The sequence below is a fragment of the Anguilla anguilla genome, chromosome 2 (genome assembly GCF_013347855.1).
Source record: "Anguilla anguilla isolate fAngAng1 chromosome 2, fAngAng1.pri, whole genome shotgun sequence".
Classification (NCBI taxonomy): domain Eukaryota; kingdom Metazoa; phylum Chordata; class Actinopteri; order Anguilliformes; family Anguillidae; genus Anguilla; species Anguilla anguilla.
Window position 1 is genome coordinate 70,893,136 of NC_049202.1, and position 14,770 is coordinate 70,907,905.

General features: G+C 47.3%; 1 protein-coding gene across 2 annotated transcripts; it reads left to right on the forward strand.

Annotated features, from left to right (window-relative positions):
* The first annotated feature begins 253 nt into the window (after positions 1 to 253).
* srp68 (signal recognition particle 68) lies at positions 254 to 14,391 on the forward strand. Of its 2 annotated transcripts, none has more exons than XM_035402917.1 (16): positions 254 to 383; positions 1,105 to 1,171; positions 1,259 to 1,372; positions 1,501 to 1,696; positions 1,794 to 1,876; positions 2,178 to 2,287; positions 2,423 to 2,505; positions 3,209 to 3,349; positions 7,887 to 7,985; positions 8,250 to 8,314; positions 8,470 to 8,623; positions 9,304 to 9,398; positions 9,805 to 9,934; positions 10,467 to 10,542; positions 11,390 to 11,442; positions 12,627 to 14,391. In XM_035402917.1, exons 1-16 carry the CDS (start codon positions 296 to 298, stop codon positions 12,852 to 12,854), a joined length of 1,782 nt encoding a protein of 593 aa, XP_035258808.1. In that variant the 5' UTR covers positions 254 to 295; the 3' UTR covers positions 12,855 to 14,391. The 2 variants fall into 2 exon arrangements, with proteins under 2 accessions (XP_035258808.1, XP_035258809.1); XM_035402918.1 differs by having other exon boundaries at positions 8,253 to 8,314.
* Positions 14,392 to 14,770: the final 379 nt, after the last annotated feature.

Here is a 14,770-nt window from a genome sequence, read left to right on the forward strand (position 1 = left end):
GAGTTACAACTGTATACTTCAATGTTTTCAGGTAGCATCAGCCTGCCAAGCATAACGGAAAAATTAGTCATATTCTGAGAATGTGTGAAAATGTTGTAGTCCGTATTAATTTGCAAGACACATTGTGACATATTTTTTTGAGATCAAGCTGATCGGGCATCATCAATAGACCGTATAAAAAGGCATCATCACATGTATCCACAACAAATAGGGCCAAGTTAGGCTCCTCCCTTTAAAGTTGACCTTAATTTCTTTTTGTTTCCGGTGCATTTGCGTATGTTCCGCTTGTGGAAGGATGGCTGTAGAGAAGCACGTCGAGGCTAAATTAGCCGGAATGGACGAGAAAAAGGAGAATTCCGGCGATGAGGGGCTCGGATTAGAAAGTATCCTAACTACTGTATACATCTTTTTTTGTGTGGTTCTTATTCACAGGTTGCTAAATATATGTGACGGTTTCTCTAACTTGGGTGTTAATGCGCTGGCCAACTAACGTTACCTTGCTAGCCGAGGAGGCTGTTAGCTAGCGATCATGGCTTGCTAGTTGAGTTACTTAGTCTACGTGTCATTAGTATCATAGTTGTTTACACATTGTTTTCACGTTTCTGTAATGCATGTCTTTACGGACAGGCGTGATGGTCGCATTTCCAGTGGTTACCTTTTATATGTGCTTCTATTAATTTTGAATCAGATTTTTAGAATTTTTAAAATACTGATTTTAATGCAGCGTTAGCGTGCCCGCTAACCTCAACAAATAATTAACGATGGCAACGAGGCATTTCGAACATTTTCTCAAATTGAACATAGTTAATCAAACTAAGGCCGCCATATGTCTTGTCTGTTGTTAAGTTGGGTAGCTACGTACCGTAACTTCATAAATCGTTATAAGCACGCCAGTATTTAGCTGTTCATTTGATGTAGGAAGGTCTTTGTCCAACATGCATTGTGTGTTGCTGCAATAATTATTTCAAAATTGTCCTCAGTTTTGCCCCTCACATGTAGCAGGCATCATTATAACGTTTTATATCACTAATTGTCTCAAATGCATCCTTTTTTGTTTTGGTTATTACAAGGTTTTAGCCTATCCTTAACACACGACCAATATAGTTCTGCAGATAATTAAGGAATCCCAGCAGCAGCACGGTTTGAGACATGGGGATTATCAGCGATACAGGTGAGGACTGCTGTAATGGCGTAGAAGGACATGTCCATCGGGGACTAGGTATGACACAAATTGACGAATAAATTCCATTTTCCAAAGGGGGTACTGTTCTCGACGCATGCGCCGTCTTCGCAAGACCCTGGGCTTCAGAATGGGAAACCGGCACAAGTTCACCGGGAAGAAAGTCACTGTGGAGATGCTGTCTGATAACAGGTACACAATTGCTGCACATGAAGAACGCGTTTATATTTCGTTAACCGGTGCGCTTTTCCGCTAACGGTTTACCGCTCAATCAAGCTAGTTTCCGTAATGACCACAACAAGTGTCGTCTCCTGCTGCAGATACCTGCTTCTTGTCCTGATGGAGGCTGAGCGGGCCTGGAGCTATGCCATGCAGCTGAAGCAGGAGGCCAACACCGAGCCTCGCAAGCGCTTCCACCTGCTCTCGCGCCTGCGTAAGGCCGCCAAGCACGGAGAGCACCTCGGGCGCCTGTGCGAGAGTCACCGCGTGGATGCCAAGACCAAGCTGGAGGCCCAGGTGAGAGCCGTCGTGCTCCTCCCCGAGAGCGGGCGTGCGAACCCGGCGGGCTCCTCTCCGACCTGCCGCCCGGCTGACTTGTGTGTTTCGTCCACAGGCCTACACTTCCTACCTCTCTGGGATGGTGCAGTTTGAGCTGCAGCAGTGGAAAGCTGCGATGGAGGCCTTCAATAAGTGCAAGTATGTCTGAAGCCTCCTGAAGACACTAACGATACCGTTGAAACGTACAATTTAAAAACTCAAAGGCAGTTTATGAAGTGTTAATTGGCCGTCATGTTGATTGGTGACTGCTTCGGTTCCCTGAATGGTGTCATTATCCCGATTGATTTTATAAACCAGTTTTGATGCTTGATGACGTGTAATGTCAAAGCTTATTAATGTCCCTGTACTACTTAATGTTCAAAACTCCAATTATGTGTCCAGGTGATGATTTGTTTTTTTTTTTTTTTTTTTTTTTTTTCCCCCCCACGTCCTTTTCCAGAACAATCTATGAGAAACTGGCTAGCGCCTTCACGGAAGAGCTGGCAGTGTTGTACCACCAGCGTGTGGAGGAGATCTCCCCCAACATCCGCTACTGTGCCTACAACATTGGTGAGTGCCCCACTCTCCACCACATTGCCTGGTGACAGTGACATAGTGCATTGGACTGCCCCCCCCCCCCCCCCCCCCCCCCCCCCCCCCCCGCCCTGGCCCCCAGTTAACCCATATCCGCTGCTCTGATTGTAGGTGACCAGAACGCCATGAATGACCTGATGCAGATGAGGCTGAGTGCTGGAGGGGGTGGAGGCATGATGGCTGAAAAACTGGAGGTTAGTGGGGCCTCATGGCTGCTTTTCCTGGAAGACGAGCTCCTTAACCATCTTGGCGCTGGTTGGCTTTTCGGCTAAGCACCCCTTTTCTGTTTTATATTCCATACCAGCCAGCTTTGTGCTGTCTTCCGCACACAAAAAAAAAAATACTGAAGACTTGTCCACTCTTTATGGCTTAAGTTGCACCTAATTGCCTGAACTGGATATTTAAGCATTTAAAATGTTGCTTTAGATATATGGATTCGATGACTGTGCAAATGGGCTGCAATTTAAGCTCAAGTTACACAAAGCATACAATAAAGTGTTGTATTGCATGATTGCTGGTAGGTCTTGGAAATGCATACAGTTCATATCATAAAACATAGCTGATGGCTCTTATGAAATCGTAAGCTTGCAATACAAGGGGAACTAGTGTTATTTAGTAAACCTTTTTTTTTTTCCCAGTTTTATGTTTGTGTAAGTTATGCATTTACCCAGGATATCCGTAATGTCTTATGTATGGGTTCAGAGAGCTGATTTTAATAACTTGCTTTTCATAAATCAGTTTCATGTGCTCTATTGTAACAGTGGCACTATCCGTGCTCTCGTTTGATGTATTCGTGGAGTTGTTCAGCAGAGTCCTTTTTCATTAGCAAACCACCCCCCCCCTCCCTCTTGCTCTTTTCCCCCTCCTGCTGTGCCCTGTGCCCACGTCCCCTGGCAGACCCTGATCACCCAGACGCGGGCGAAGCAGGCCGCCACCATGAGCGAGGTGGAGTGGCGCGGGCGCACGGTGCCGGTGAAGATCGACAAGGCCCGCATCTTCCTCCTGGGCCTGGGCGACACCGAGGCGGCCATCGCACAGGTCTGTCCCGCCTCGCGCAGCGCTGTCCGGGGGCCGGGCGTGGCACCCCGAGCTCCTGCACGTCCGTCCTAGAATTCTGCAGTAGAATATCCAGCTGTGCAAAAATGGATTGTGTGTAAATTGGTGTAAATCAGACTTGGGGTGCGGAGCTTCTGTTAAATGCCAAAATAGGATGGAGTAGAATAGAATAGAATACCACTTTATTTGTCCAAACGACTGGAAAATTGCCTTTGGCCCGTCTAGCAGTTGAAAAGGCTGTCTGACTGTGGACACACGCAATCAAGAAAGATGCAAAAAAAAAAAAAAAAAAAAACCCAAGGAAAATGCAGTCGGCAATAGTGACAGCGTAAAGACAGTTGGACATGGTTAAAAGCCGTACACGAGGGCAGTATGGGGCATTTCATCGTGCTCTGATGTAATGTCCCCCCCTGTGCTGCCGACAGTCACACACCCCATGCACGGCATGGCGTAATGTTACCTTCACTAGAGCTTAAAATACGTTGGTTCTGCACATGATTATTCGTTGCTCAGAGCTTGCTCTCGTCCAAATCAGTGTGTGCAACTTACTCAATAGTTTGTACGTAACTTTTTTTTACAGCTGGATATTTACTTCAGTGATAATTCTGGATGAGCATCTCACACTTCAGTAATTGCACTGCAGTGCTGCCCCGTATAAACCTATTTTTATACAGTCTATGGTATAAACGCGTACATTAATTACTTAAATTTATTTAGCATATTGTCATTTTAGGTGGAAGGGCAGTCGGGCCTCTGTGGCTGGACTGGTGTCTGCAGGGCAGCACTTTGATTTTTAATATGGAGGAGTTAATATACCCCATCTGCCCTTCAGTCACATCCTGCTGGTATTTCAGCGCTTTCTGTATTTGTATAATCTGTGGGGGGAAATTCACTTTATATCCCTTTACATCCAGGCACTATGGCAGTATGGCTGAGCGCTCGTCTGTCCTACATCTCTTAGATGGTCAAAGCCAAGATGTTGTTCATTAAATGTATTTATTATTATAATTTTGTAATTTTTTTTTTTTTTTTTTTTTTTTTTTTTTTAAGACTGGTATACGCCATTTTCTTCCCAATCTAGTGCTCTTAGTTCACCCTGCCCTAACCCTTTGTCAGTGGACACTGCGCCATGCCACAGCTTGAAACTTGTGTGCCTTGTCATTTTCCATGTTTATCCATTCCATGTTTATCCATTAAATATTGCCAGAGCAGGCAGCATTAATATAGTGGGTGATGCCGTTGTGCTCGGTGTGCTGTGCCAGGTCATAGGGTGAGTACATTGTACTTAAATTTCCATTTGACAGCTTGTGGTACATCGCCCCCCACTTCCAGTTCTGCAGTTGTCCTGTCCATAAGTGTGTCATCTGCCCTCAGTGTAAATTGGTCGAGGTATTTGACAGTCGTAAAGGGCTTTACCGGTCTTGTAGGTGTTTTTTGATGTCGCAGTTATGTCTTCCACCCCTGCTCACCAGGGGGAGCTCTCTTCCTGGAGACTCGGGTGAAACTGGCGGTTCCTGTGAGAGTGAATCTTCCCACCCACCCCCCCCCCCCCACCCCGGAGCAGCCTCTCCCAGTTGCGCCTGCCACACCCTGAGATCGAGTCATGGCCCTGGCACGCTCACTGTCACAACTGACTTTCATTCCATCACCGGCTGACGTCTATTGGCTGAAGCCAACTCCACAGGAACCTTAATCTTAATAGTGTCGTTTAAAAAAATATGACAGGCCTCTCTTCCCCACAAACCTCCTCGCACCTATGTCTAAAATAGCAAAATTGCAGAGGGACTTTGATATTCGACCTTAAATCCTGAAAGTCCTAAAAAATCTTCGCTTCGTTCAACAAAAGCAAAATTCTCACTGTCCTCTGCGCCAGAGGCGTGGTTCTCGACTGCGGTGCTCGGCCCAGTTTGTGCGATTGTGCCGTCCGGTCTGCAGATAATGGAGGCTGCTTTATTGTCGGTATTTGGAACAGGGTGCAGGGGGTAGAGGGCAGGGCGCACAGAAACCAAAAGGGAATGACGCTGAATGAGGCGCCACTACGCACCATTACGGCAGTTCTTTTGAAGTCTTTATTAATCCTCTTTTTAAAGCCTTACATATTTTTTATTTTTTTATTATTTTTATTTTTTTTCACTTGTTACATTACATTTACATTACATTCATTTGGCAGACGCTTTTATCCAAAGCGACGTACAAAAAGTGCATTTCATGGTCATGGACAACTACTGAACACAGGTTCAATAAGATACAATACTTATTTTGTACAGCTATTTCTAGCCAAGAACACAGTTTAGTTCACACAGTGGACACTATTCTGACCTAACCTCTGCAAAGCCAACTAGGCAGAAGAATAAGCTACATTATTAGGACAAATACAAATTACCAAAAAGTGCTGGGATTTGGTAACTTGTCCCTTGGGCCATCCTCTTATGCAAATTTGGAGGTGCAGATTTCCTGTCCCGGGGTGTTCTAGTGTGGGAATAGCACTGCAGAGAGATTCATTATCATCATACAGGCCCCAGCCTGAAATGTTTGTTTTTATGATGAGTTTTTTTTTCTTTTTCCCCTCCTCCTTTTTTTTAAAATATATTTTTTGTGCATTTGATTTAGTTTCCCCCCTCTGATTTATGGTGGAAGAACGGTTTTAAAGATTTCGACGGTGGGTCTTAATTGGAGCCACTGGTCAAGAAAGCCACGAAGGGCTATGACTTTTTTTTTATTTTTTAATGATCTCCGTTCCCCCCGGCAAGCCTGTATTGGCAGCTAGGTGTAGCGCTGAGCACGAGGCAGGATTCGCTCAGCGGGTAGTTCTCAGAGACAGGTTTGGCCTCTTACCCCTCCCTTCTCAGTAAGCCACTGTTGGGTGGGAGGGGGATGAAAACCGGTCGGCCCAGTTGGGTTTGTCTTGGGAGGAGCTGGCAGGGAGTTCTGCATGTTTGGGTGGCACCAGGTGACAAAGTCTCTTAACTATCTAGAACACCCGAACGTGTCTCTAATGCTTTTGTGCAGTTGTATTTTTATACGTGCTGCATTTTTATGCTTATTACCATTATCGCATTACGCATTATCGTTGTTGGCAAGGTGGCCTCTGCTAAGGCCACTGCAACAGTCACATGTCCAAAAATGCTTTTGCTTTCAGATCATCATAAGTGTGTAATACAGTGTTGTACTGTGAGGGCCAGACTGGAGAATGCACCACAGCACTGTTGATGGACATGGGAGAGCAAACATCTCCATTTATGAATGAACCCGTTCTCTAGTCGGTCTGGGGGCTCTGGCAGAGCAGGAATGTGGAGGAAACCTGTCCAGTGACATCTCTAGCATTCAAACCCGTGATGGCATTTTCCTTGTGTACACTACCCTCGGTCACGTAACACCAACTGTGTGTTCTTCTATAAGGGTCTGCCAACTGATGTTATCCAGTGTATAGTGTGTATGCCTTGGTAGTTTTAATTGAAGAGCATACACTGGCATTGTAGATGGTGGACACGCTTATGCAACACAAACTTCCCAGAAAAAGCAACCATCTAGCATGTAGCTTCGCAACAGCGGGGCCAGCCCTACAAACGCGAATGTCTGTGACTGACTGAGTGAGTGATGAAGTTACACCGTTGGTCGCCCAGATTACGTGTGTTAGGTCCAGCCATATACTAGGTTTTCGCCTGGTCTTGTTTTTTTTGTTGGTCATTGTGTTGCAGTCTTATTTTCTCACCTCGTTAGTATTCCAGGAATGTCTTTGAAGGCCAGTGTTCTTCCTGAGTAGAGTAAATTATTTTGAACTCCGGAAGAGACCACCGCTCCCCATGGGATGACCCGATCTCCCAATCGCAGAAATATTGCTTTGATTTTGGAGTTGGAAGTGTTTTCTGTAAAGGCATCTTCACTGCTGTGAGATTCTCCTCCGCCTACACTCGAGTGGTGTAATTGCAAAATCAGGGCGAAAAAATGTTACTTTACCAGAATTTCAACAAATTAAAAATACTATCCGTTTGCGTTGTCTACAAAAGAGGGCGTGGCACAGAAATGGAGAGATACTTGCGGATACTGCATTCAAACTCGGGACCGTGTTTAGGACTTTAATTAAATTTAATTAAAGTTTCTTTAATTAAATCCATTTTCTTTTGCAGTGCTTTTTTATCATTTGAAAATCCCTTGCCTGGCAGTATATGACTATAGATCAATGTTCACTCAACACCTGTATTATTTTTCCTTTCTAATTAGTATGAATTAGTTTGGTTGTGTGAGCATGCTTTGGTTCGCGTGAGTTCATAGGATGTTCTTACTTCTTCGGCATAAGGCGAGAAAATATGTTCGCTTTTTTCGTTCATCGTGAATATTTAATATGACCGTAAGGTTGAGAGATGCGTGAATTTAACAGGCAGCCAATGAGATTCAGAGCTGTGTGAATTTTAACAGGCAGCCAATGAGATTCAGAGCTGTGTGAATTTGTGCCGTTTTGGTGGAGCAGACGGTGCCTGGTTGTGATGTGTGAAACTCCGCTGGTGTCGACCTCAAACAGGCAGCCAATGAGGACACGAAGGAGCGTCTGTATGAGACCCTGCTGGCGGAGTGCCGGGACACCATCCAGGCCGTGCGGGAGGAGATAAAGTCCGATGCGGTAGGGCGGGACCCCCACTCTGCACACATTCGGTTCAATTCAGGTCAATTTAGTTCAATTTCAGTTCAGTTCAGTTCAATTCGTATAGCACTTTTTACAGAGAACTGTCACAAAAAGACACTTAACAGAGTAGCAAGGCAGGAAGACAGAGCAAACAGAGCAAACGCCAGGCCTGAATCCCCCAGATAGCAGGTTAAATACACACGCATCCTGAGAGCACACAGTAACGGCCTGCCTGTGTAAACATCGTGCGCTTAACCACAGAAGCAGAGGGAGAGGGCTGTGGATGCCGACACTGGGAAGGTCTCCAACCTGCAGTACCTGCACAGGTGAGCAAGGCCTCTGGTGCTCTGTCCTTTGGAGTGCTGTGCAGTGCTGTGCTGTGCTGTGCTGTGCTGTGCTGCTCTGTCCTTTTGCAGTGCAGAGCGTGGGCGTAATCCCCCTGTGTGTGTGTGTGTGTGTGTGTGTGTCTGTGCGCCCGCAGCTATCTGACCTACATCAAGCTGTGCACGGTGGTGAAGCGCAACGAGAGCATGGCCCACGCGCTGCACGGCAAGCTGAAGGAGCCGCAGCCCGACGAGAGCAAGAGGGGCCCGCGGCCGCAGGACCTGATCCGCCTCTACGACATCATCCTGCAGGTACGCGAGCGCCGGCCTGGGGCTGCTGCTGGGGCTGCTGCTGGGGCTAACGCCGGCCTGGGGCTACTGCTGGGGCTACTGCTGGGTCTACTGCTGGGGCTACTGCTGGGGCTACTGCTGGGGCTAGCACTGGGGCTACTGCTGGGGCTACTGCTGGAGCTAGCGCCGGCCTGGGGCTGCTGCTGGGGCTGCTGCTGGGACTAGCGCTGGGGCTGCTGCTGGGGCTACTGCTGGGGCTACTGCTGGGGCTACTGCTGGGGCTACCGCTGGGGCTAACGCTGGGGCTACTGCTGGAGCTACTGCTGGGGGTAGCGCTGTGGCTACTGCTGGGGGTAGCGCTGTGACTAGCGCTGGGGCTACTGCTGGGACCAGCGCTGGGGCTACTGCTGGGACCAGCGCTGGGGCTACTGCTGGGGCTAGCGCTGGGGCTACTGCTGGGACCAGCGCTGGGGCTAGCGCTGGGGCTACTGCTGGGGCTAGCGCTGGGGCTACTGCTGGGGCTAGCGCTGGCGCTACTGCTGGGGCTAGCGCTACTGCCGGACAGCCAGCAGCCGGCTCGCCGACTTCCTCACGTTGAGCAGGAGTGAACTTCAGGTATAATTCAGCTGAGCAGGAGTCATTGTTACTGTCCTGTGAGGGATGTAATGTTCCTCATCTCTCTTCCCCTCCCCCCCCCACAGAGTCTGGCTGAGCTGTCGGCCCTGCAGGGTCTGGAGGAGGACCACACCTTCCAGAAGGAGGTCTCCCTGAAGACTCTGGTCTACAAGGCCTACAGGTGAGCGCGTATTCCTGTCCCGACTGCAGTGAAACTTTTCAGGATGAGTTCAAGCAGGGTCCACCAAACACTGAGGGTGGGGTGATTTCAGGTACAGTGATTTGATGTGAGCTTGAGGCCCGGTTGCTGAGAGAGCTCTTCCAGCAGACGCTCTGCAGGTGTGAGCGAGAGGCTGAAGCTTTCTCCCCTCAGGTGCTGCGGGAGCACTGACGCTGTGGGAGAATGCATGGCTATGAATTACTACTCTGGCAATATTAACAGCCTTAAAGTATGTTATGTATGCATGTGACGTGTGTGCAAACAACGCAGATCGGTTTCCTCCTGTCGGCCTGTGAAACTGGTACATTTTCATAGTCAGTGAGTCGGTCCCTCCCCACCCCACCCCCCTCCTCTCCTCTCCTGGCAGGTGCTTCTTCATTGCCCAATCCTACGTGCTGGTGAAGAAGTGGAGCGAGGCGCTGGTCCTGTACGAGCGGGTGCTGAAGTATGCCCGCGAGGTGCAGTCCAAGGCCAAGAGCCTGAACAACCGTCTCCAGGTTGGAGCTCCTCTTTGTCCGCGAACACAATAGATGCCTTGTTTGACATACAGTGGCTTAAGATCTCATACTGGTAGCGTCTCAAGTCTTTTCTCGTCAGCCTGCACTAATTGTATAAAGGACATGGAGAACATGAAACTCAATGGGGAATTGAACCTATGATGCTGTGTCCTGATATGGCAGACTTTTTTTTATTGGTTGGAAGGACCCACCAAGATTGGAGTAGCCTTAGAAAAGTTTGCTGAAATAACCATTACAGCTTTGGGAGGTGACCTCTGTTTGTGAAATGAAAGGTTATCTTATCCAATGCCTAATTCACCATGCTGTTGCATGTTGTATATCTTTTTTTGTTTTGTATATATTTTTTAATTGACTTTTTAAATGCTGTCTCAAGGTTTATTTGACACTGTATGGAACTAATTTCTACCGATTCAAGTTTATGAAAATGTCAGTGCCAAAACTTTGATTGCAGGAGTGTTTTATCCAGCTTTTGTGTGAACCCTCCTCCTTCCCCTCTCCCTCTGATGTGCAGGACCTCCCTGATGTGCAGGAGTTGATCTCCGAAGTCAACGCTGAGAAATACTCCCTGCAGGCGGCAGCCATCTTGGGTGGGTCGAAGTTTAGCTGGTCATAATGAGAGGAAGGCAGCCATCTTGGGTGGGTGGAAGTTTAGCTGGTCATAATGAGAGGAAGGCAGCCATCTTGGGTGGGTGGAAGTATAGCTGGTCATAATGAGAGGCCCATTTTTTGAGGCCCAAATTACACCACAGAGTGTCTTGAATGGCATACTTGTTTCCAGTATGAGCACTCCTCATTCAAAGCTCTGTTGCCCTCAGGAGTTCTTGGTAAATCATGCTTTACTACAGAAAAGGAAACGGACAGCTCAATCTCATTTGATCTCGTACGTAGGGTGTGAAACTGGTTGGGTTATAGTACTGATTGATTTAATACTCGACTGGTTGCTCCACTTTTCCTTCCCTCATGCTGGTCAGAGAGGCAAATAGACTTTGAAAAGGAAATCTCAGCTAGCTGTCAGCATACTATTCCAAATATGGCAGGTTAGCTTAACTATCCAAACGGCTTTACTTGAGCTGTGAAAATGGAATTTCTAACTAAGAGGGTGAACTTCAGGGAGAGCGGGGGGGTGCTTCAATTGCACCATCTTGTTCCCTTTTGATATATTTCGACTTGGTGTATTCTAGCAGTACATAGTCTGCCTTTCATATTTGGAATTGATATGAGAGTACGTTTTTGTATTAAAGACTCCCTGTTATGTACTGCAAGTGTGGAAAGTACTGTCAGTTTTGCAGCCCCCCCCCCCCCCCCCCCCATGGCCAGAGATGCAGTAGACCTCACAATGTGTCTGAGGTCTTTGGCGGCACTGTTTTTTGTTTTTTCTACATGACATGTTAAAGTGCGTGTGCGTGTGTGTGTGTGTGTGTGTTTGCCCCCTAGACACTGGGGACGCTGCAGAAGCTCCTCAGCAATTGCAGGTGAAGGACAATAAGGTAAGAGCCAGGACCCCTGCCAAATTGGGTATATCCATCCACAGTGCATGTGGGACATGTGGGGCCTTAATCCTAACTATTTAAATACACAATAAAGGTGGAACTGCAGATCTGTGTATGGAACTGTGTGGAGGATAGGAACTGTAGTGTTGGGCTCTGGTCAGTTTTATTGTTTCAAGTTTTCGTTCATCTTTGTGCGAGAAGCTTCAACGCCACTGTAGCTCAGCCCTTCGGCTCCACAATAAATTTTCTCCTTTTAAAACATTTCCCTCCTCTCCATGTCAATCGGATTTTATCCTCATTTTTAATCGATTCCGGACGTTGACGTTGTTTAAAAACGTCCGATTGAAACGTCGTGCAGTAAATAAAGCACCGTGGAGGGCTTCACCGTGGCCCAAATGACCTTCCCGTGGGTGCTGCCTGCTGACCTGTAGCAGTGTGGTGTCTTTGCTAGCTATTGCTGGGCCTCATTCCGGGGATAGGTTGGGACCAGGGAGTGGTTTGGAATGTGACCACGTGATTCTGCTATCGCTGCTGCCTGTGACGTGCGCCGCACCATCTAAAGTAGAAACCGACAGATCTCAGTAAAAAAATTTTTTTTTTTTTAAATGTTAACGTGTAGCTGATATTCCCATTGTAGCTTATATTTTTTTGAAATGAGCTGCATATCGAGCGTGTGTATAAGCAGCATTAAGAGAAATTGTATGGAAAACTTTATTGCTTTCACCATGGCTGTGAACCGAGCGACGCCTACCCGCATTACATCCAGGCAGTAACTTTTCAGCCTCTACTGAATATGCCGTGCTGCCTGTAGAAAGATTCTGTCGGTTTAAATGAAAGTTGTTAGACTAGATGTCTGCTTTCTCTGACCTTGTGCCAGGCACACCGATATCTGTGGTTTAGCTCCATGCATGTTTTACTCAAGGCTGAACTTGATGTGATTTTTGTTTGACTGATTGGGTTAAAAAAACAAACAAAAAAAAAACAACTAGTTTATCCTAATTAACACAACGACCATAGTATTGATGCCAGATGTACGTCATAAATGCATTCTGTGCCATGTCTTGGTCCGATATCTTATCTAGCCCCATGATATATTTTCTTAGCCTGCGTTTCTCCGTTTTTGTCATTTCACTTCATAGCTCTTACGGTTTGTCTCTCTCCTCCTCCTCCAATCCGTGCAGCCCCTGTGTGAGCGGCTGGAGGCCTTCCACCTGGACCCCGCCCTCCTGGGGAAGCAGCCCAATCTGGTGCCGTTCCCCCCGGACTTCCAGCCGGTGCCCTGCAAGCCTCTGTTCTTCGACCTGGCCCTCAACCACGTGGCCTTCCCGCCCCTGGACGACAAGGTGGAGCAGAAGGGCAAGGGCGGCCTGACCGGCTATATCAAGGGGATCTTCGGCTTCGGCAGCTAAACCCGGGACCCCCGGGACCTCTGGGATTTCGGGCCGGAGGTGCAGCGGCTGCCCAGTCCCCTGGAACAATGGCAACCAACCCCCGTTCCCGGAGATCTATCGTCCTGAGGGTTTTTCATTCCAACCCAATAACAAAGCACACACCTATTCAACAGCCAGATGTCTTGTTTCGCTGCTAGTTAGTAGAGTCAGGTGTGCCAAAATTAGGGTTGAAGTGAGAACCTACAGGATGGTAGATCTCCAGGGACAGGGTTGGTTACCACGGCCCCCAGAATGATGCGTGGGCTCTAGAGGTGCTGGTTCAGTCTGGATTCTGAGGTCTGGAACTCATCCAACCCCCACCCGCCCCCCCGACTTCAGAATCTCCATGTGACCATCAGCACCTGCCACATCTAGGGGGGGGGTAAAAAGGAAAACAAAATATAGATAGAAACTTTTAATTAACCGAAATATAATTTTAAACTCTAAATGCGCCTTTTCTTGTAACCAGTGTTAATGTCGGTATTCTTTGTCAATTTGCCTTGATTACAGTGTTTAGCCGGGTAATTGCAGACAACGGTGGAGCATATTCACGGTTCTCTTGAGGGTGATGAGAATTTAATCCTTTTGTGAAACAACAACACAACTGACTGTGATTGCCATACTTAACAATGCGAGAGCAACTCGTGGAAGTTTGTTCTTTTAGTTTGATTCCACACGTGGTTTAAGGAGTGGTGACAACCCCACACATGAATTTCAGTTCCCTGTTACCCGAATTCTCTTGTTCATAATGGATAGTAACACGTTTTAAATCTGTTAAAGGCTTGTCGTACTGATCCATGTAATACCTGCTTTGCTGCGTGGATGAAATTTGAACTTTATCAATGGCAGAAGGAAACTTTCTCACTATGAATCTCCATGTAGCTTCCTCTTCCTCCTCCCTCTGTAACACTGCTTAATGCTGTCCTCAACAGCGCACAGATCCCTCATTCTTGAACTCTTGAACATGCTTATAGTATCAACGGTGGAGGCAGCAGCCAGTCTAGGGGGTGTGTCATGTTGCTTTTTTTTTTTTTTCTTTCTTTCTTTCTTTTTTTTTTTTTTTTTTTAAAGCGCTCTAACTTTGATAAGACATTGAGTTGCTCTGCCACCTTCTTTTCCTGTGCTGATGTGACTGAGGTCACAGTATAATACTGTCCAGAATAAGGGAGCTCGTCTTAGCTCCCAATATCCTTACACACGACCAGGTCTCACCAGCTCCTGCTGTCCCACAGAACCGGTTTATGAAGCTGCCTTGTGTTTGTCTCGTCTCGTGGGGGGGGTGGGGGAACAGCTGTACCCCCCCGTAACTTTGATTTTCCCTCCCCCGTGTTATGTTGAACGAAATGTGTGTTCACCAACTGGTGCAGGTCACATGACCCAAATGGCTTGAATATCTTCAGTTCGCATGTTGGATAGAATAATTTGAAATTCTGTAAGGAAAACTATTAATTTTTGATTTTAAAGTTTCTTTTTTTTTTTGTTTAAGGCCAAATAAAACAACACCGGTTTCTGTCAATCTGTCTCTGTGTTTTGCTTGTCACTTACACCTGTGCACGAGACTAGTTGCGCAATGGTAGAATGGCTTGCCTAAGAAATGATTTGTACAGGAGTCTTGGGCAGTGAGTGAGACTGTCACCAGGAGATGAATCGAAGGAGGCTGCTCTCTCTCTCTCTCTCTCTCTCTCTGTGTCTCGTTCGCTCTCTCTCTCTCTCGCTCTCTCACTCTATTGGGTGTTGGTGAGGTGAATACCAGCGTGGGGCGTGTTCCTGGCGACACACCTGCTGAAACCGCAGGTACAGCATGCTAGCAATTCTGAGTGCGGAATTTTATCTGCACCTGTTTTCACCTCCTGCACCATTCCTCCCCAGATCTGTATCAGCCTCCCGTTCCCGTC

Bases quoted from the DNA above. Each gene is read 5' to 3' on its own strand.
- srp68 (XM_035402917.1), top strand. From the start codon at position 296: ATGGCTGTAGAGAAGCACGTCGAGGCTAAATTAGCCGGAATGGACGAG. The intron at 1,373-1,500 runs GTACACAATTGC...CTCCTGCTGCAG, and splicing joins GAGATGCTGTCTGATAACAG to ATACCTGCTTCTTGTCCTGA. The intron at 1,877-2,177 runs GTATGTCTGAAG...GTCCTTTTCCAG, and splicing joins GAGGCCTTCAATAAGTGCAA to AACAATCTATGAGAAACTGG.